The 23,716-nt window shown below is 33.9% G+C and overlaps 1 protein-coding gene across 1 annotated transcript in view; it reads right to left on the minus strand.

The window, feature by feature from the left end:
* CD109 (CD109 molecule) overlaps positions 1-23,716 on the minus strand; it is a 144,962-nt gene that overhangs the window by 35,336 nt on the left and 85,910 nt on the right. The window contains exons 15-20 of the mRNA XM_074310489.1: positions 17,896-18,048; positions 14,090-14,164; positions 13,610-13,670; positions 10,686-10,851; positions 5,672-5,789; positions 3,580-3,693 (exon numbers count right to left, since the gene is read on the minus strand). Of these exons, the coding sequence (XP_074166590.1) occupies positions 3,580-3,693; positions 5,672-5,789; positions 10,686-10,851; positions 13,610-13,670; positions 14,090-14,164; positions 17,896-18,048 (687 nt within the window). The remainder of the gene's footprint in view (positions 1-3,579; positions 3,694-5,671; positions 5,790-10,685; positions 10,852-13,609; positions 13,671-14,089; positions 14,165-17,895; positions 18,049-23,716) is intronic.

Below are 23,716 nucleotides of genomic sequence, written 5' to 3' on the forward strand. Positions count from 1 at the left end.
AAACAGCTCCTTTTGACTAAATTGTCCAAGGCTGGATAGTCTGGGTATGGAGACAGTCTCTGTCCAAAGGTGACATCATGTCACCTTCAGTCCCTCACTATAATATTCATTCACTCATTAATTGTTAACTGATCATAACTGATTCCCACCCTGGAGAGCACCTACTCTTCAAGGGTATATATTAACTGTGAGTTTGCCACCATGATTATCTTTTGGATGGTCAGATTAACATCTTTTTATTAATAAATATAATGCTCAAAGAACATGTACACTTGTTAACACTGTAACACTTGTTACTGTACACAGTAACAAGATTATATGATGATCAACTGTGATGGACTTGACCTTTTTCAACAATGTGGTGAGTCAAAGCAATTCCAATAGACTTGGGATGGAAATGTCATCCACATCCAGAAAGAGAACTACGGAGACTGAATATGAACTGAAGCATAGTGCTTTCTCATTTGTTTGTTTGTTTTCTTTTTCTTGTTTTTTTTTTCCCCTTTTGGTCTGGTTTTTCTTGCACAATATGATAATTATGGAAATATCTTTAAAGGAATTATACATATTTAATCTATATCAGATTATTTGCTTCTTAGGGAAAAGGAGATAAGAAGAAGAGAGAGAAAATTTGGAGATACAAAGTCTTACCAAAATTAATGATGAAAATTATTTTTACATATACTTGGAAAAATAAAATGCTATTGAAATTTTTTTCCAAAAAAATTTTAATTAAAAAATAAACATGCTATTGTTATTAATAAAATTATTAAATTATCAAGAAATTATGTCTCTTGAATCTTTTTAATCATCACACCTCAATTAACTTTAATGAGCCAATGTGCCTGCTCCCCTCCCACCCATGAAGCAATACTTTACCCTTCATTAAAGTGTTCCTAAATCTGAATTTTCCATAAACTTTCATTCTTTTTCATACAAGTGATACCAAAGATGATAAGAATGATAAGCCAATGAAGTGATGAACAAATTCCTGGAACATATGATAAAGCTAGGATAGAAGTAAAACAATCTATTATTTGATCTACTCTTTCTCTTTTATGAGATTTCTACCACACTATTTTCCATTTAGCTTGATTTCTACTTCCAGAGCAATATAACATTCTCCTTCTTCTATATCATTAGATGGATAGAATTTTTTTTTAAGTCCTACTTTCAGATGTGAACAATAGCATCAATCTAATTTAAGCATACCTTCATAAAAGAAAAAAAAAAAAAAAAAGAAACTTGTTTTCATACTCAATGTCTTCCTTAGAATGTAACTATCCATTCTCATTCATTGAAATCTGGACATCATGGTCCTTTCAACATTATCCAAGACTAGTAATTCCTTTTCTTAATCCCCCTGAATCACAAGGACAGAAAAGTGGTTGACATTCTTCTTGCTCCCACTGCCACGTCCACTGATTTTTGTATCGTGAAAAGGTGAATATTTAAAATCAAAGAGTTTGAGTTTACAATCTAATAGGGAAGGATATGATACATACAAATAAAAGTGACAAAAGGCATAAGATGATGAAGACAAAGAAGACATTTAGACAAAGAACTTTAAACAAATCTAAGGAAAAAGAATATTTTGAACTGAGGAGAATAATTGAAGAGACCACACCCTCATCTGAGCCATTAAGAAACAGCTATAGATTAAGAAGAAACATGTTCTGAGTCTAAATTGTGAACTAAATCTTGGGCTGGCCCAGAGAGATGCCTCAGGGCAGATTCCAGGTACTTATACTATGAGCTAATGAGAAACAAAATTCTGCTATTAAACTTGTAAAAATGTGGCCTCCATATGACTCCTGTCTCATTACATAGCCTGCAGAAAGAACTTCCCAACCAAGAAGAGAAAGAATGGAATTCAAGCCCAATATTTTGTTTGATATATGTTCATAGAAAATAAACTTTCTCTTGCAGAAAAAAGAAAAAAAAGAAAAGAAAAAGTCATGGAAATAGAATATCAAAAACTAGGTGGCAATTTATTCCATACAGGAGGAACAATTTAAGAAAAAAGAGGGGCAGCTAGATAGCACATGTACTGGCCCTGAAGTCAGGAGGATTTGAGTTCAAATCCAGCCTCAGACACTTAACACTAGCGGGTGACCCTGGCAAGTCACTTAACCTCAATTTTATTTTTTTTTTTGGTTGCCTCACCAGAAAAAAAAAAAAAAAAAAAGGAAAAGAAAGGAAGGAAAGAAGGAAGAAAGGAAGGAAGGAAGGAATGGAGGGAGGGAGGGAGGGAGGAAGGAAGGAAGGGAGGGAGGAAGGAAGGGAGGGACGGAGGGGGAAGGAAGATGTTTGAAGGAAGAAAAAAGTCATGTCTCAGAGAAAATGCCATAAGTAAATTTTAACAAAAGGGTAAACTGATACAAATCTATAAGCAAAATAAGATTTATTGGCAGAGGTATGCTATCTGTCAATAAATGGGTCAATGGCTTGACTCCATTAATGTCAAAGACCCTGAGCAAAAGCACAAATCTTCTTAAACAGGTTTTGGGATGAACAAAACAAAAATATAAAGCAGAGTAGATGACGTCATAGAATTAAGTGCAACATGACCAGTAACAGAGCTAAAGTGCAAGGAGTAGCATGATTGGTTGGAAGTTTAGTAATAGAGATTAGCAATAATACCTCCTCACTCCACCTCCCTTCTCTCATAAAACCAAAAAGTACTCATTGTTTGAGTCCAGGTACAAGATAGCAGCTCAGACTTCTGGACAGCAAGCCAGACATCCTTGAAGGATAGCTTGGCGAAATAAAGATTATCAGGCCCAAATTCCCTTGCTTCATCACACATTCTCCAAGGTCAGTTAAAATCCTTGAGACGAGAGCTATGTTTTTAAAACATCTATTACAGGCCAGCTAAACTCTAAAGCAAATTCAGAGACAAAAAATATCAAGTCTTAAGCAGTTAGAAGACAAAAGCAATTTTAGGACAAAATCAATTAAGTATAAAAAGGATCAATAAGAAAATGATATAGGATCAATCTGAATCTTCTCAATAATAAGGAGATCAAGCTAAAATGAAAAAGTCATGCTGGGAAGGAATTTTTAAAAGGCTTCATGTACATTATTACCATTCTTAAATAGTTTAAAACAGAAGCAAATAACTCAAACATTCAATTCAGCAATCACCCAAAAGCTTTTTTAAGGTAGACCCACCTAGATCCCTGGATACTAAGAACTTTATCATTATTAATTTGTTATTATAGCAAACTTTTCTATAATGCTTACTATATGCTACATGCTTTACAATTATTATCTCATTTGATCTTCATGACAATCCTACAAGGTAGGTATTATTATTATCCCCATTTTACAGATGAGGCAAGCAAAGGTTAAATATCTTGCTCAAGGGAACAGAGCTAGGACATGTCTGAGGACTAATATAAACTCTGATTTTCTGATTTCAGGCCAGGTGCTCTATCCACCATGTTACTTAGCTGCCTAAAATAGATTGGCACACACATAAACAAATATAGACAGATGAATAAACACATGCAAGTACACATATATTGTCTCATGAAATAAAAATGCTTAAGCTCCTAAAAAACCTGAATACATTACCTCACTGGCGTCTTTCAAGTAATTGAATATGGTTACTTCCAAAACAAATTGTTCTCCTCTAATAACTGAGTATGGAAGATTCAAAAAAATGAAAAATGGTTGAAAAACTTGTAGCTGTAAAGGAAAAAGAGTGACTATTTTTAATGTAATAAAAAGCAATTATCCCAATGACTCTACTTCTACTTATATGTCTTCAGGCAAACCATTTCATCCCTCCAAACTACAGTTTACTAATCTATAAAAATAAGGGAGTTTAATAATATAAACTCTCTAAGGTCCTTTCTCATCACTAAAGTCCAAGACTTTTTAATGTTAAGCCATTAAATAGACAACTTAGTTGGTTACTGCCAATAAATTGTTTTCCTAATGAAAGTTTACAAAGCATTATACAAGCCTTCTCCATGCACGGGAGTTCTGTATATAAATACTCTATTTTAAGAATGTCCTGGGTGATAATCAACATTTATTACTAAGCCTTAAATATCTTCCAGACGCTATGTTAGGCACTGAAGATAAAAAAAGAATTCCAAGGATTCTCTAGAAGCTCACATTTGACTACAAAGCACAAGATTTTCTTCTGTTTATTCCAATACCCTCATGTCTAGTTATTTTATTAACTTAAATTGGTAAAGGTTATAGGGCCAGAGTGAGAGGTGATGTTATTTCTATTCTATTTCTTGCAGGACTTGTTTGAACAGTGACTACACTATGCAGAGGGATCCTAAAAGCAATACATTTAAATACAATATTCACTGAGATTCAAAATTGCAAAGATCAAGCAGCTTATCTTAGCATCCTAGAAAACACATCAAGAAGATGTAGGAGGTATGAGTTATAGTTTTATTAACTTAATAAGAGATAAAGTCACCAAAAGTTATTTAAAACATCTTTATCAATATAATTCACTTGAGCTAAAAACCCTGACATTTTAACATGGCTATAAATGTGAAATGAACATTCCAAAAATGGTTCTTCTAAGACTCTTTATAAAATGGATCAACCCAATAAGAAGCTCAAATTATCACTCTTCTCTCAGCAATTTTGGTTTCAAAACCAAAATACATCAATACACTTCCTGAGCTCTGGTGTAAAGAAATCACCACTTGTCACTTAAAGGGTTAGCTTTCTGGGTTGCTATGCAATACAATTCAAGATTCTTAATAGGAACATTTTCATATGACCTTTATATACATAAAGCAATTCAAAAATCTCATTGCTACTTTAAGGTATTTATACATAATAAGCTATTAAAGCTTAAAACTGCACTAAGACTTTTGGGACATTCTGTATTTAAAAAAAACAACACACTTACATGTAAACAGCATGAAATACAAAAGGGAAAAGAGAATCTTTTCTTGGGGCAAAAAATTAGAAATTGAAGAGATACCCATCAATTGGGGAATGGCTGAACAAATTGTGGTACATGAGTATATAAGAATATTATTGTTCAATAAAAAATGATGAGAAGGATGCTATCAAAAAAAACCTAGAAAGTCCTCCACAAGCTTAATTAAAGTAAAATGTATGGTGTGGATGCATAGTTATAGAAAAAAAAAAAAAAGTTGTGATCAGCTATGAATGACTTTATTTTCAGCTATACAATGATCCAAGACTACTTTGAAGGATTTGTGATAAAAAAAATTCTATCCATACCCAGAGAAAGAACTAAATGTGTCTGAATATAAACTGAAGCATATTTTTTTTTAGCTCTATTTTTTTTCTTGAGGGTTTTTTTTGGAAGGAGTGGGAGGGAGATCTATGTTTTCTTTTGCAACATGACTTTTATGGAAATGTTTTGCACAATTTCACACAGACTTTCTCAATGAGAGGATGTAGGGAATAATGGGGAGAATCTGAAACTCAAAATTTAAAAAAAAATGTAAAAAATTGTTTTACGTATAACCAGAGAAAATAAAAATATTAAAACATAAAAAAAAATGAGGGACAGAGCATGGAATGTGTGTAAGTAAGCAAATTATTGTCAGAAAGTCTAAGTATCTGTGAGCATCATAAAGTTAGAAATCCAGAAGCCTATATTATTTTTAGCTTCAGGGCCTCATGACTTAAACCAAAATGCCCTTTAATATGCTACCTCCACTGGAACAGTTGTCATTCCAAGTCCTAAGTCTTCAGAGATCACAAAGGCAGTAGCCACCCAGGAAGTGATGGAATCTGGCACAATAACTTCAAATTCTCTGTCAACCTGAGAACTAAAATTTAGAAAAACATAATGACATTTTAAAGTTAAGAATATAAAATTTCAAAACGAAGAATTGGCTCTGTCATCTTACAATGTTCAAAAAAAGTCAAGAGCAGTTAATTAAATTGAATAAGCATTTAGAAAGTTTACACTATGCAATATAGTGTGCACTGTGCTGAAATGGAGACTATAGACAGTCACTTTTCCCTCAAGTGTTTAAATTATTTTGCCTGAAGATTCTTTTCTACAACCTTCTTGGTTTTCAAGTTTAACTTCAAAATGATCTTAAAAGAAAAAAAACTACTATTTATTAATTGTAAATCTTTAACTGTTGTTTTAATAGCAATGTGACAAATGAACAGACATTAACTAGTCAATAAATAAATCTAAATATTGTATTTTACTTCATAATATAATAAAAATATGCCTTGATATTACTTCTGGATGGGTATATAGATAGAAATTTTGCTTCCATGTCTCTGCTTCCAGTTTTCTATACCTACAATGCCCTCCCTATTTATTAATACTCATCTGTTCAGCTGTTTTTAGTTGTATCCGACTATTTGTGACCTCAATTGAGGGTTTTCTTGGCAAAGATGCTCGAGTAGTTTGCCATTTCCTTTTCCAAATCATTTTACAGATGAAGAAACTGAGGCAAACAGGGATAAAGCACTTGCCCAGGGTCATATTAGTGTATAAGGACAGATCTGAACACAGGAAGGTGAATCTTCCTGACCCTAGGTGTGTCACTATCCACTATGCTGTCTAGCTGTTCCTAATACCCATCTACCCCTATTGAAATTATATTTCTCAAGCTGCAATTCCAATGCTAACCTAGTTTATAAAGGCTTCCCTAATCCTCTCCATTCAAAGTAAGCATTTCCTGTTCTGAACTCTTATAATACATAATGAATTTCTTGGCCTCTGATTAGAACCTACTTTGCAAATTATATCCACTAACATACATGTGTGTCTATGCAACCAAGTTTTCAATATCATCACTCAAGTGAAACTATCCTTTCCAACAGCATCAATGATCTCTTAATCTCCCAATCTGATGGCTTTTTCTTTTTTTTATGTTTTTTTTTTTTTGGTACTCAATTCTATTTTTAATTCTTTTTAAAAATTTCTTTCATTTTTAGCCTAATTTTTAATTAATTTTAATTAACTCTTTATTTTCAAAACATAAGCACAGATAATTTTCATTATTCACCCTTGTAAAATCTTGTGTTCCAAATTGTTTTCTCTCTCCCTTTTTCTTACTTTATGGCAAGTAATCCAATATATGTTAAACATGTAATTTTTCTATACATATTTATACAATTATCATGCTGCACAAGAAAAATCTAATAAAAAAGGAAAAAAATGAGAAGGAAACAAAATACAAGCAAACCACAAAAAAAAAAAAAAAAAAAAAAAAAAGTGAAAATATGAAGCTGTGATCCACACTCAGTTCCCACAATCCTCTCTCTGGGTGCAGATGGCTCTCTTCATCACAAGACCATTGGAGCTGACCTGAATCACCTCACTGTTGAAAAGATCCACATCTGATGGCTTTTTCTTAATCCTCTTTCTTCTTAACCTCTCAGTAGCTTCTGACACTATCCAACATTCTATTCATAATAGTTTTCATAATACTGCTGTCTCTTGTCTATTCTTGCCAACTAGCTAACCCTTAGCCTCCTTCAATGATGAATCATTCAAATTGTGCCCCAAGTTTTACACCTGGCCGCCTTTACTCTATGTATACAGAAACTGCCCTAATTCACTTGATCTTCCATCCTTAAGTTTCTCCACTCTCTAATGCATTCTCCACATAACTGCTAAAATGTTTTTCTTCAAGGTCAGATCTGATCATATGCTATAATCCAGCCATTGCTCTAATAGCAACCACATACTCTTCTCCAGTATGGTATTTAAATATCTTCAAATTTTAGGTCAAGTCTACCTTTCTAGCCTCTTACATTATTCTTCTATGTTCTACCCAAACTGGACTTGTTATCATCATACATAACATTTCATTTCCCATCTCTACACCTTGACACTGGCTGACTGTTTCCAATTCCTAGAAATCACTTTAACCTCATTTCCACATCCTTCTTCAGAGTTTAAATCAAACACTACCTTGTACATGAAACCTTCCTTACTTCCCCGAGTTGCTTCTGCTTTCCTCCCTCATAGTATCTTAAGAAGCGAGGTAGTATAGTAGATAATGTGCTGGAACTCAGACATTCATTATCTCTGTGGTCTTAGACAAGCCACCTAACTTTGTTCAGACTCTATTTTTTAATCTGTAAATTGGGAATCATAATAGCACTTAGCAACATTATTATGAAAATAAAATCAGATAATATGAAATATTTAATAAACTTTAAAGCATTATATAAGTATTATTATGGTTTTTATTCTATCCAGACATATATGTATGTACATATATCAACACACACATTATCTCCTAGATAGAATGTAAGATCATTGAGGACAAGAACTATTTCATTTTGTCTTTGTATCCCCACTTAGCACACTGTCTCAAACAAGTGCATGCTTATTAATCATTTGAGTAACTGAAAGTAGAGATTGTGTCATTTATTTTTTCATTTAATCCTTAATACCTAGCACAATATCTTATATAAAATAAAATACAATACATGTTTACTGTTGTTTAATTAATATATTCAAAATAAACAATAATCTGATGCATCTTATCCTAGAAATAAATATTTAAATGCCTCTTTCTGTACAATAGTTTTCTCTTTGTCTAAATGGACTTCTATTAATTCTGTCAATATTGATATAATTCAGGGTTTGGCAATTGGCCTTAAGATCAGCTTGCCTGTTTTTATGTTGCCTATGAACTAAGAATGATTTTTACATTTTAATCTTTTAAAATGTAAAAATCATCTTAGCTTGCCCAGTACAAAAGCAATGTTCATTAACTACTGATAAAGACTATTTTGTTGAAGAACAGACATATGTCTTTCTTCAAGCCCCTCCCTTTTTCACCCTCAGGAGGTCAGGGGCTGCTTATTAGTTCCAATTTAGGGATGCTGCAAGATCCCCTTTCTGTCCCTCAGAATATAACTTTTGCTTTCTCTTTTACTCCTCCCAATTGGGCAATATTCTGTTTTCTCCTCTATATCCACTTTGGCCTAACTTGCCCTCTCCCTGCCACTCCCAACCTCCCTGCCAATTAGCTGAACATGAGCTATGGATAAGGGGCTGTCAAAGTTGAATGTTTTCAATATATATAATAGTTCTATAATCCCACCCTGCCCCCCACAGCTCCTCCCTTAAGGAAAGACATAGTAAAGAAATTTTTTTTTGTTTTGCTTTTTGTTCGGTTTGTTTGTTTGTTTTTTCCTGAGGCAATCAGGGTTGTGACTTGCCCACACAGCTGTTGTCAAATTTCTAAAATTAAATTTGAACTCAGGTCCTCTTGATTCCAGGACCAGTGCTCTATTCACTACACCACCTAGCTGCCCTTTTTTTAAAGTTTAAAGTTACACAAATTTATTAGAATATGAACATATTCTAGAATAGACTATGAATAGAATAGAATATGAAAATATGAAAAAGATGGGAGAAAGGAAATGGTGACCACAGTCTTATGTCCAGTCAGCCTCCTCACTCCTTAAATATTTATGCCAGGGACAACGTGCTCACCTAGGCAAGGTACGGTGGTGATGAGGGGTAGCCAGGCCAAAGGGGATATACAAGGGAAAACAAAATATTGCACAATTGGGAGGAGGTGGTATGAATTCTCAGGGATAGAAGGAGGACCTCACAGCATCCTTACCCTGGGATTAGTAAGCAGCCCTTGAACTCCTGATCATCTCCAGAATCACAGACACTGAGACGGGTGATAACTAATAGTTGTGTGTGTAGAAGGTGACAAGATCTTTGGGCAGCTGTTTCTATGGACCCTGGTGAGAAAAGGTTGTCTTAAAACTATATATTCCCAATCCATCCTTGTTGAGGTAACAGGAAACCCTAGCGATACTCTGCCACATACTCCCCAAGGAAAGCATTAAAAACAGGGGGAATCAGAAACTGATTGATAGAAAGATTTGTGAGAAGTAGGTTCCCTAGGAAAAGTGTTTAGATGCCACTGGCATAGTCCCAGAGATCCCAAGGCAAAGAAGTACATTTGGTATCCTATTAAATAGCTAATATATTCCCCCTTTAATCAGTATATAGAACTCATAGGAATGATGAATCAGCAATTTTAAGACCTGAGATAAAATAGCTCTATTGTTGTTCAGATATTTCAGTCATATTTGAGTCTTGTGACTCCATTTGGGATTTTCTTGGCAAAGATACTGGAATGGTTTGCTATTTCCTTCTCCACTTCATTTTACAGATGAGGAAACTGAAGCAAACAAGATTAAATGACTTGCTTAGTGTCAGAGCCCAGACTTGAACTCAGAAAGATGAGTCTTCCTAAGTCCAAATCCAGAACTCTTATCTACAGTGCCACCTAGTTGCTCAAATCAAAACTAGCTCTTCAGAAAAATTTTAGAGCTTATTTTCTGATTTTATTACACTCCCACATGCACTGACTTTTATATTGATTTTATATTGATGGCAATGATATACCATCAAATAATACATCAAGGGGCAGCTAGGTGGCGCAGTGGATAGAGCACCAGCCTTGAATTCAGGAGGATCAAGTTCAAATTTGGTCTCAGACACTTAACACTTCCTAGCTGTGTTACCCTGGGCAAGTCACTTAACCCCAGCCTCAAAAAAGAAAAAAAAGAAAAAGAAAAAGAAAAAATAATAATACATCAATCTAATTTTAATATGACTAACACTTTCACATTAAAATAAGCACAAAAATAAGCTCATTCTGAATAATATTCAAAAAAGAAAATAATAATAAAGTCAGAACATTGTGAGTTTTTACCCCATATTGATGTCCATCCAAAGCCAGGTCTCTGGAAAATGTTTTCTGATAGATGGATTAGTGCTCCCTGCAAATGCACCTTCCAGAGTTGAATCCATGTCGATTTTACCACTTGTAAACATAACTACATCCTCTGCATTATCCATCTCAAAAAGCTCTCCATTAACTAAAAATAAATATTTGCCATCATTAGCAAAGAAAAAAAATCACTGAATAAAATGTATAATTATTTTAGTATTATTAGTATCAGAATAACACAATCCTAGAGCTATCTATAATGGATCTTAGAAATTATCCATTCCAATGTCATCACTCCAGAGAGAAGAAAACAGAAGCTTAGAGAAGGTAATGGCTAGTTAGTCATGGTAGCAAGATCAGCAATAGCAAGAAACCAGATCCTTAGGTTTCCAGTCCAGTGTTTTTCCCCATTATATTGTCCTAATAGGCCCTTATAAGTAAGATTTTTAAAACAAGCATACAAGAAAAATGCATACATAAAATTTTTAAATCTGCCTATAATTCAGAAAAATTATAGTAGTATCTATTATATAGGTAATAAGTTTACTTTTATTTTTACATAGGAACTAGACATAAAGAATTTCAGAATAAACAAATTTTAAAAAGAAATGGAAAAAAATTAAAGATAACCAATGGGAAAAATGCAACTGTTTTTATCAGTTTTACTATGTGAAACTAGCATAATTTAATTTTACAGTCCTATCTCCATGGAATGATGCCTTGCTATAAGGATTTTCAACCTTTTTTGTGTCATGAGTCCCTCTGGCAGCTCTGGAAAAGCCTATGAACTCTTTCTCAAAATGTTTTTTAAACATAAAATGCAAAGGAAACCAATTATCACGAAATATAGCTATCAAAAAAAATTTTTAAACATGTTCACAAATTCCAGACTAAGAACCACTGTCCTAACATAATACATGGAACTGCATGTACCTAGTTATCAGAGATAACTTGTGAACTTTAAAATATACTTAGAAACAAAGAACAGAAGTGCAAAACAATTTTACTCAGTAAAAGTTTTTATATTGTCTATATTAAGAACCCACAAAAATTTTGACAGGAAAAATATTTAAATTCTTAATTGGATTGATTATGAAGCACAAAACCCAATAGCAAGTTCAGGCCCTCCTTCCCTGTAGTTCTTAAGTTTGAAAAAAAAAAAAAGTACTTCAAAGACTACCTCTTTTCACACATTGGGTAGCAGCAGGTCAGAGTGCCAAGGCGCAGAGCCAGGACCAATGAAGCAGTTAAGGATCAGGCACGAACTGGGAAGTCAAAGCAAGCAAGAGGTTAGAATCAAGTGGCCCAGCAGAAATCAGGGTATCTATCAATAGTGAAGGTCAGAGCCAACAGTGGGTTAAAGATCAGGCAGACAGATGGACTAAAGGGATGCCAGAAACATTTAAGGCAGAACAAAGCTGATGAGTAAAAGTCCAGGCAAATTTAGTAACCAAGAGATTTGCTGAAACTGAAAAAGCAAGGCAGGTAACCAAAACAGATTCAAAGTAACAAAAAGGACCTGGGAATTTAGGCAATCTTTTTTTCCTTAACTCCAAGACTTAGGTCAGCTTTCTGTGAAATAAATTATTAGTAGAGCTATCCAAGGTCCAGCAAAGATAAAGTCTAGAACCACAGTAAAACCAATGCAACTAAGTGAGAAGGAGATATGGTGAAGCACACTGCTGCCACTTAAAATGCTGTCAGGGTCTTTGTTCTTTTATTGAGGTGCTTTTCATAATTTCTTTCCTAGTCCATAGTTATGGCTCCTTCTGGAGTTGGGACAGCTGATGACACATACCTTGCCCACTGGGTTTATTTGCTCCTTCTACTATGGTACCCTTCATAATTTTTTCCATCCTACTACATGCTGATGGTCATCTCTGGGATTGGACATTTGATAAACCTAATATTAACTTTGCTCACTAGGCTTACTTGCTCCATGGTTTGACTTGATAGAATAGTCAGCTTCCCCTTTCATATTATAATTTGAGCTCTACTTAAGTATCTCTCCCTATTAACTATCCCTAATCAGCATAGAAAGCAGTCCAGACACTTCATTTAGGATGACTGGTATCATATTTCCTTATGTCAAGGAGAACAATTTTTAGAATTAGCTTTTTGAAGCTTTCAATTTTGTACATTTTTCAATTTTAATCAACACAATTTGTAACCTCTGCTAAAAAAGATGAAACTTGTTTTGTATTAACCTAAATAAATTCCATTAGATTCAGTTTGTTCATTCAAAATCAAGAAATATAAAACTCATAGCTACACTTGGCTCTTCGGGTATCATAAATAATACTATAAGCAAAATGTGAACGTTGAATGATTAATTAATTGCTTGGGGGAAAGTGAACTTCAAAATATTAATATTTGTTATATGTAGTAATAACTCATTATGGAGAGAACTTTGTTGTCTTTTCTCACAATAATTCCAGGAAAAAAGTAATTTAGCTATTATTATCTCTATTTTTTAGAGAAGAAAACTAAAAGAGGTTAAGGGATTTGGCCTCCATTCATTCTACCTTAGCTAATAGTTCAGATACAAATACAGACCAGGATGTCTTATTTCAAATCTAATACTATCTATTGTAAGCCCAGATATGATGCCTCTTAGGCATAAACCTAAAACTGGGATTTGCCTGCTTTTTATCTCTATCTCTGTGGCTGCAGAGGTCTGAAAAACCTAAGAGACCATCCAATACAATCCTCATTTTACAAATGAGGAAACTCATTTAAAGATAGATTAAGTGTCTTGCCCATACAACCAGTAAGTGTCTAAGAGGGAACTTGAATCCAGATTTTCTGAACTCCAAGCCCAGCTCTCCATCCACTCCTTCTACCGTGCCTCACATAATATTTAAGAAAGCTGAAAGGTTTTAGAGGGTTTGTTTTATAGAACTTACAACTTTCGTACACATAATCATGCACAAGATTTGCATCTGTTGATACCCACAGACCACATTCCTAGAAAGAAAGAACAATAAAATATGATTTTCCTTTCAAATACAAGTTAGTTTTTAACATTTCTCTTACAGAGAGAAACATAAGTACACACACCATTTCATAACTCTACCCAAAAAGCAAAAGCTTAACTCAATATAGGGAAAAATAATGTTAAATGATGCTAAAAGATTTAATTTTATTTTTCATGAAAACTTATGTATTTTTTAAAATTTGTGATTAAAATCCCAAGGAAGCTTCTTTTCATTTTGTACTATTTTAGCAATGTTCTATATTTTGCAGTGATAACAGAATTTAATGAAAGATCTGAACTTCACAATGACTGGTGTTTTTGTTCCAAAAATATTAAAATGGTAAGAAATGTTCATTATAATATATATGTATGTATGTATATATGTATATATATATAAATTCAAACATACCTGGAAAACTGCATGGGAATTTGTGAACATGCCTAAATAATAGCCACTGTTGTATAATTCCAGTTCATGGATCACCTGAAGAAAACAAATCAGTGGATTAATGTATTTATATCAACCTAGAGGGATGCTACATGCATGAAAGCCCCATAGCTGGACCCAGCTTATTAAGTACTTTCAGCAATAATATCTGCAGTGTAACCCCATGTTATTAAATCTGTAAGAGACAGGAAAAAAAAAATCTGGTCAAGTCTAAAAGGCCTCAAAAAGCTTGTAAAACTAAGAAAATTAAATTTTAAAAAGGATAATATAAAGTTTCATATTAAGGTTTTCACATTAAGGTTCCTAAAAAGGATAATCTAAAGTTTCACAACAAGCTTTAAAAAGAAAATTACATGTAGAAAATGGGAGGAAAGTTGGGCTAACAGCAATTTAAGTTTAAAAGGTGGGGGGAGCTGGGTTTTAGATGACCATCAGCTGCAGCTGATCTGAAAATGTGATATGACTACCAAAAAAATAATAATAATAATTTATTCTTGGACCTTATTAAAAGAATTAAAATATCCAGATCAAGGGAGGGAGTTTTCCATTTATATTCTACCCTGGTGCAGCCACATCTTAAGTACTATGTCCAGCTTTAGATGCCACATTTCAAAAGAAACACCAACAAACAGTAAGAAGATAAGTAGAATGATAAAATGTCTGGGAACTGTGATGTATGAGGAATAATTGGAGAAAATACAAATGCTTAGCCTGGAAAAAATGCAAGGAAGGTATGACAGCTGCTTTGTGGAAAAGGAATTAGGTTTATTCTGTGTAGAGGCAAAAAAAAAAAAAAAAAGACTTAGGTTTATACCGTGTAGAGGGAAAAACCAACAAAATAGGTGAAAGTTACAGGAAAAAATTAAAAAGAACTTCCTAATAATTAGAGTATTCTATAAAAGGAATGACTACTTTAAAAAAACAATTTAAAAAACAAATCCCCATTCCTAGAAATGTTCAAAGAAAAGCTGAATGAGCCTTATTCTGATTTGTCCATCTTCTTTATGCTGCTTTACATCAAATATATGAATGCTTTAGATCAAATATATAAACACATACACATATACTTATATATTGTTTTGAATTTCTAAATAAAGCTTATTTTGATTATTCAAGAATGGTTGCCATTCTGTTTTTCAAATGTTTTCCTCCTTAATTTCATCTAAATCCTGAAATGATGGACAGCTCTAGAATATAAATAATCTGATTTTATCGGTCTTGAAGTGAGCCTGTCCAAGGAGCAAGGCATAGGACCTATGTCTAGACGTAGGTCCAAAATCACAGATCTTGACTTAAAATTCTCAGCACCAAGTCTGCGCAAAATTTCTAACAGATCCCAAATACTTATGCTTCAGAGACATAAATAATGCAATGATTTTTTTTTTTTTTAAAGAAAGATCTTATTAAGGCATTGTGCTTCACATTATGTAAGAAAGAAAGAGAGGAGGTTCATTGTCTATCAGATATTAGGGCAGACATAGACACACAAAACTATAAATATGATACAGGCTAAAGATGGAGTAAGAGAGACCTAGTTTCAAATCCCATTACTAGCAGGATGATCCCAGAAAGTCATTTAACCTCTCAACATTTCAATGCCTCTAGGCAGTTTACTAAAACTATAAAGAACAGTTGTTAAATTACATTGATAGAGGTTATTTCTTTACATTAATGAAATCACAGATCTGAACAAAAAAAAAAAAAGGGAAGAAGAAAAGTAGTATGGTAGCATCTATATTACACATATGGCATAACTATAAATATCTGTTGGATTTTCATAATCCTCATATTCAAGAAAATAACAATCCTGATGATCATTAGCCTATGGGGAGAAAAGGGAGGAAAAAGAGGAGAAAGTAGAAGTGGAAGAGGAAAGATGAGAAAGAAAAAAAAGGAGAGAGAACAAAAAAAGGAAGAAGAGAAGGGAGAAGAACAAGAAGAGAATACATTTTACCATTTATGACATAAAAATAGATGATTTAACTAGACCAAGGACAGGATGATACAGATTCAAATCCTTCCTCGGATACTTATTAGCTATGTGAATATGGGTAAGACACTTAACTTCTAAGTATCCCAACTAGCTCTTTACTACTATAAATTATAGGCAAATTACTAGTCAGCATCTGAAAATGTTCCACCCTAAAATTCCCTCCAAAATGTTTGCCAAATCATCATAAACATTGTGAAAATACATGTTGTTTTACAGCACAATGCTATGCACTATCTATACTGAACAAATTAAACATAATCCTTGGCATTTAGATTATAATCTAAACTATCAACAGTAGCAGGCCGTTTAGTCATTTCAATCATGTCCAACTTTCTGTAACCCCCCCAACCATAATATACAGAGAATATATTAAGAATGTGCAGACACCTAATAACGAAAATTAACTTCTGAAACAGTGATAATTTTTTTAATTGCCAATTAAGTCTTCTCATGTTTATGAGTTCATTCTACATAACTAGATTAAAAAATCCATAAAGGTGGCCATTTATTTTAATATCTAATTTTCAGTCAACCCAACAACAGACACTTTTGATTACTCTACAATCTAACTGAGAAAACCAAACACACACAAGATTACATACAAAACCAAATACACACAAGATTAGGTGGGTTTCTTTTTCCCTACTCCATAGCACTTAGGAGACAATGGGCCCTCTAGGAATACTGTCAACTAATTTATAATAACTGCAAGCTCAGCCAACGAAAATCCTACTGACCAAAAAGAAAAGGGCAGTGGTCTTACTAATTTTACAAAATTGTTAACATGGTTACATAAAATGATTAAGAGGCTTTTCTAGAATATCATGATTTAGGCATTTTTAGAGGGTCATTATTTGTAAGTGCTGTTGCACAGTTCCCTTTTAATGTCCTGACCCAGTTTCCCTAATCGTGTTACCTCAGCCTCAGGGTATAATCTTTCTCTCTTAATCATTAGAATGTTTGGTAGAATAAAGATCTTAGACACCAGGCTATTGTCATTCCCTCTTAATGTTTGATAGGTTAAAGGTCTTTACATCATTAGAATATGAGGAGCCTTTCCAGTACCTCCCTCCATTATATCATCCTAGGTGCCTCCCCCAATTAGGTCATCCCCATCCTTGGTACCTCCCCCATTATGTCATCTTATGTTACTGTTATTGTTACATCATTATTATAAAAGAATCTTGTTATGGGATATTCGCTGCTGCATTCTTGGAGATAATAGTCTCATTCAGCCCTGGGACCAACCATAGATCCATTTGGTCCCAGTAAATCTCTCCCTTTCAAATAAAATATTAAATATTCTCTAATCTCTATCTTGCCTCAGTTTCTCTGGCATTACAGTAAGCAGAGTGAAATGTATAGCAAATGTGTCCAAATCTATTCTCTCTCATCACATAAAACTGCGTGGGGTTAAAATTTTTAGTTAACATGCTTAGCTATTTGTCTACCTGGATCTTTTAAGTAATTAGGTTGCATATCCTTCCGGAGATTCTCTTTATTTCCAAAATGAAAGAGATTAAACTAGACAATAACCTCTAATGTTTTTTCATAGGCTCATAAATTTAGGGCTGGAGAAGCCAGGACAATTCTAGTTCAAGTGAACACAGATATAGAAAATTGGTAGATTAAATCTTTACTTTGAAGAAAAGAGAAATATATTTTCCTAAAAATAGAAGTGTAACACAATGTCAAACCACTTGTCTCTCTATTTAATATCATTTAATATCCATTTAATATAATTTCAGTCTTTCCATAAATGTGTTCAACTTACACTTTCTTCAGTAAAATCATTTGAATCATTCATCAGCTTTACACTTTTATCTACAGCTACAAGTCCTATTAAGGATCCAGGTTGAGTTGCAGAAACTTTAAGAGCAACATTCTCAGATGGTTCAGCACTAATTTTATTCCAAGATAATGTAATCTGCAAAAGAAAGAAAATGTAATTAGTTTAGTACAGGATTATTCCCTAGGAGGACACAGGATTACAGATTTAAAACTGGAAAGGATTATGGAAGACATCTAGTTCAACCCTACTCATTTGCAAATGAGGAAACTGAGGCTCAAAGAGATTAAGTTCAACTGAAATAACCAGGTACCCTGAAGGGGAGACAGGAGATAGCAGGTGCCAAAAAAGTCTAGTCACCACTATCACCTTAACAACCATTTCCCCTCAGACCTTACTGGTGACAGCCCAGACCTTAAACCTATATAGATCTTGAAAAGAGTGTCTCCCAAAACATTAAACCTGCTTCCATCTATTTTTCCAGTCATCACTGAGGAGAGAAGTCATTGTGGTCAGGGGGTTCAAATTCCTCATCATCACCAATTGTTGACCCATTGCCATCAAGAGGCAGATGGACACAGAAGTCCTGGGAGTGGCGTGATACCCTCATCTCAGATCACCTCTTTTAGTTCTAACTCATCTCTCACAATCATTTAGGAAGATTATTCTCATGGAGAAATCACCAGCCATCCTCACCAGCTGTCAACCAGCTGCCATTAGCAGGGCAAACAAGGCTAGCTGACAGAGTGAAGCATCCTGAGGCTAAGCAATTCAGTCACCATCCTCTCACTACCTTCTCTCAGCCCCTGAAGAAAACATCCAAGCACTGTAAACCCAAGAGCCCAAGAAACAGGACTGCTTACAGCCCAGTGTCTGCAGCCATTATCCTAGGAAGCAAACCCTGTGGAAATGCAGTCTGGAAACTCCCTGCAGGTGCTACAGTCACAACTATTGAAGACATAGAAAGTTCCTGACATCAAAATCCTTGGCACTATCAAACAGTTCAACATTAGAAACTCATGCATCCAGAGAAAAAACTATGGAGAATGAAAGTAAATCAGTACATGGTATATTCACTTTTTTTTCTTTTTCTTCTGTTTTTTTTCCTCTCATGGTTTTTCCTTTTTATTCTGATTTTTCTCTCCCAACATAATTCATAAAGAAATGTGTATTTTTCAAAATAAAATTTAAAAATTTAAATTTGAAAAAAAAATTTAATTATTTTAAAAATAAAACAAAAAAGGTGTTTAATAAAATGTTAGAATCTCATATGATTTTATCAGTGGAAATTATAATATAGAAGAAAGCCTTAATACCCACTTTGCTGCTGCATCCTAAGGACCATGAGACCTTTCTATCTGACTTGCAGCCAAAACCTTCCATATGTTGTCTCTCTCATCAGAATATAAGCACCTTGAGATCAGGGGCTATCTTATGCTTTTCTATTTATATCCCCAGCACTTACCACAGTGACTGGCATACAGAAAGTGCTTAGCAAATGCTTTTTGACTGACTGATAAGAAAAGACAAATGAGAAATTTAGAAAAATTTATTAAAATAAATCCAGAGCAAAGACAGTGAAATCAATAACTACACAATAACTACAATAAAATAAACTTAAATGGTTCTAAAAGGCAGCTGAACTTGAGTTATAAAGGCAATGACCAACATTGGATATGAAAGACAAATGATAAAATATACTTTCCCTTCTCTCAGAAACAGTGTCAGATGTTGTATAAGGTGACAGACATAATCATTTTTATTTTTTCCTTCTACAAATGCACATACATATACATATATTTGCAGAGGGGCAGCATATTGAAAAATAACCATGGTACCAAAAAAAAAAAAAAAAAAAAAAAAAGAATTGATTAACCTTTTTTAATTTCCTAATCCAGCAACTTCTCACCAGCAGCAGATCAATAAAACTGATTCATACTAGTCACAGATCTGGAGGTGAATGAGACTCCAGAGCATATAGATAGAGTTCACAAGGATTCTATATTTTCCTTGGCATGAAGCAACCAGATGCTTTAGAATAGTAGACAAAATAAGCAAGTAAATACATATGTGTGTGTATACACACATTACACATATATACACACATACAAATACATATATATATATATATATATATACATATATATGTCAAGAGAGACGTAGAATAGCAAGGTATGACAAAATGTTCAATAAAGGCACTAAATGAAGGCAGGAGTTAAGAGGACAAGTGATCATCACAGGAGGCCATAATAATAACAGCAGCAATAATAATAGCTAAAATTTATGTGGCACTTCAACATTTGCAAAGAACTTGACATATATTATCTAATTTGATTTTCATGACAACTTTGAGAGATCGGTGCTTCATTGTACAGAGAGGAAACTGAGACTAAAATTAAATTATTTGTCCAGGGTCACAAAGTTAGTAAATGTCTGAGGCAGCATTTGAACTTTAGTATTTCTAACTCCAAGTCCAGCACTCCATCCATCTAGATATTAAAAAGAACTTCATAGAGGAGATAAACTTAGAAGCTGGACCTGGGGGGAAAAAAAAAAAACAGAACTTAAGTAAGAGGAGGAATACTTTGTGAGAAAAGATGTGAATAAAGAAACAGAATAAGAAATATATATATATATATATATATATATATATATATATATATATATATATATATATATGGGGGGGGGGAATAAGTGTATCAATTCAACTGAAGCAAAAATTCTCTTACATAAGAGAATTCTGACAGAAAAGATTGAAAAGGTAACAGAGGGCCCTAAATGTCATGTTAAAGGATGCTTTACTCTAAGAGAGGACTGATAAGTAAAACATTGTTGTTGTTGTTGTTGTTGTTGTTGTTGTTGTTGTTGTTGTTGTTGTTGTTGTTGTTTTTAGAAAAATTAATCTGACATATAGCAGAAGTATCAAACATGCAGCCCATCACATGCCTGAGTAAGGTCCAAATCTGATTAAAATGTAATTGGGAAATACTTAATATAATTTTAAAAGTACAACAAAACATAGATAAGTTAACAGGTGATTTTATAAATGGGGCTTAATGCCCCATCTTTTTTATTTCAGTTTGACACCACATATAGATATAATCAGAGCTCTCTGCTGAGTGCTTACAGTTCAGCAACTGAGTCAGCTTCAGCAGCTATCAGGGAGTTATTTGGAGAATTGTACAATATTGTAGCATCCTATACAAGACAGCCGACATATTACACGCTAGTTTGTCAAGGAAGGGGGAATACAAGCCAAAGGAGAAAATGTGCAGGACAGGGAGGAGGGTCAGCAGTTCCCACAAGGGACCCAAGTTGGGAGAAAAGCAAATACAAGATAGAAAGTTTATGGTTCATATGAACATCTCTGCAGAATGGCAAGATTCCAAAGCTAAATCATGCAGAAAGCATAGTTGCAATGCCAGAAAATAAACTGTTGTATGAGTCAACCCCATTCTGATTCCCCAAAGTTCTGATTTTCCAGAACCTGACCTTACAGCTTAGTCAGGGACCAGGTTTGCCACATCCCTTTGTGATTCAGTGTCCCTTAGGGGATCATGGAAATGAAAACCTCAGCCTTTGGGGATCACTCTCTCTCCTGATATCCTATGGGACACTTCTTGTCTATACCAAGCATTGAGTCATTTTGCCTATATTACTTTGTATTGTTACGTATGTCCCAACTCCCTGAGTAGACTAACCCATAAATTCAGTGGCAGCATGAAACTTTCACAAAATGTTCATAAAACCAGAATCATAATGTTAATGCTCAATAACTAAATTCTCAGAATCTCTGATATGAGAAGGAACCTCAACAACTAGTCTCACCCAACCACAAAACTAATCTCAATTGTAACATATCCTAACAAAAGGTCACCCTTTCTCTTCTTGAAGACCCTGGGGGAGAGGGTTAAAAGGGAGGGGAAGAAGGGGGAATCTCTTAAAATAGTCCAATCCACTTCTGGACAGCTCTAATTCTTTGGAAAAATTTCCCTACACTGAGCCTTTGAAATTTCTAACCATTATTCCTGGTTCTGTACGATGATGGGGCCAAAAAGAACAAATATCACCTCATCCCTACTCCACAAAAGAACACTTCAAATATTCTAAAATAATTGTCATTTTCCCCTTGCACCTCTTCTCCTCCAGGCTAATTATTCCTTCCAACTGAGGATCAAATTTCATGGGCTTAATTAAGGCTCTTCACTATTCTTGTTGTCCTTCTCTATACAGTTTATCCATGTACTTCTTAAACTATGGTGAACTAAAGTCAATACTCAAGAGGGGATCTAACAGGGTAGAGTTCAGAGGGACTACAATCTCCCTAAATCCTAGGAGCTAGGCCTCTTGTATGTAGTCTAAAATCACAATGGTTTTGTTCTGTTCCCAAATCTCTTTCAAATCATCCTATATACAACAACAGTAAATAAATGTCTATTATTGAAAATGTGAGACCTTTGAATTTGTCCACGGTTGAAGATGGCAGCAATGAAAATGAAAAAAAAAAAAAAAAAAAAAAAAAAAGAGGGATGGAAGTGAAAATAATATGGCATACATTTACTAGAGAAATGATAGTTAAATATAATATCTCCTTAGCTTTAATTTATTTTAACTATTTACTAAAGCATTCCTTCATTCTTCTAAGATCACAAAAAGTCTGTGAAACCACCACAATGCTACTGGTTACTAATTTTTAGCAAAAGATCATGAATCCCAAGCAGGTAAACAATGCATGGACACAAAGGACAGTCAGGAACTACCCACCATGTTCCAAGGTCTCCGATCAATAACAATGAATTTATGATTTCCTGCACTCAATTCCCATACCTGCTAAATGTTACACTCATTATCAGGAACAATCCTCACTGGCAGATCAGTTAGCTCAATAGTTTCTATCTCCAATAGCCATGACTTTACGAGATTATTAAAAACAGAATATCAGGTACAAAGGTTAAGCTTGGAATCATGGAATGACAAAAGAAATGCTGGATGTATAGTCAGAAGTTCTTATAATCTTAGATACTTATTATCTGTAGAGCCATACACAAATCATTTACTTTCCAAGAGACTCAGTTACTTCATCTGAAATATAGGATTAATGTTAAACTACCTGTTTCAAAGGATATTTCTGAATACTCAAAGGAATTCTCTGAAAACTTCAAACCCTATATATAAATATGAATTGTTAATGTCATTAACTAATGTAGTGCATAATGCAATATATAATCAAATTATTTAGATATTAATGGATTAATACATGGATACAAACTAATTTATTTATTTTAGCCAGAAAAATTTCAAGTATGTAATTAAAGAACTCCAAATTGTTCCTGGACCACTTACTGCTAATCCCTGACTAAATTCTACCAAACTGACTGACCATTTCTTTAACTTTCCTTACCTGCTCTATCCACCCAGATCTCTACACTAACCCCTTATTCATTTTATTCCAACATTACTACCAAACAAATTCTACAATCCAAATGCAATTTTCACCTCTCTCAGTCTGTACAAAAAGAGCATGTGATTTTTGTAGTATTGTGTATTTTTTCAATATACATTTGTTAAACACTTCTTATATGAAAAGCACCTACTGTATAAAAAGCACCTATTAAGTACTGAAGGAAATAAAGCATTTATATAGAGGATACTAAAAATCTTAGGGAAACTGGAAACGTTTGGACTTTCAAAACATATCATATAGGATATGGGTCCAATCCTCATTCCTTATAAACTATAAGCAACATTAAACCCACAGTCACACAAATGTGTATGTATATATACAGAGATAAACGCACACTAAACA

The sequence above is a fragment of the Sminthopsis crassicaudata genome, chromosome 4, assembly GCF_048593235.1.
Source record: "Sminthopsis crassicaudata isolate SCR6 chromosome 4, ASM4859323v1, whole genome shotgun sequence".
In the NCBI taxonomy this organism is placed as follows: Eukaryota; Metazoa; Chordata; class Mammalia; order Dasyuromorphia; family Dasyuridae; genus Sminthopsis; species Sminthopsis crassicaudata.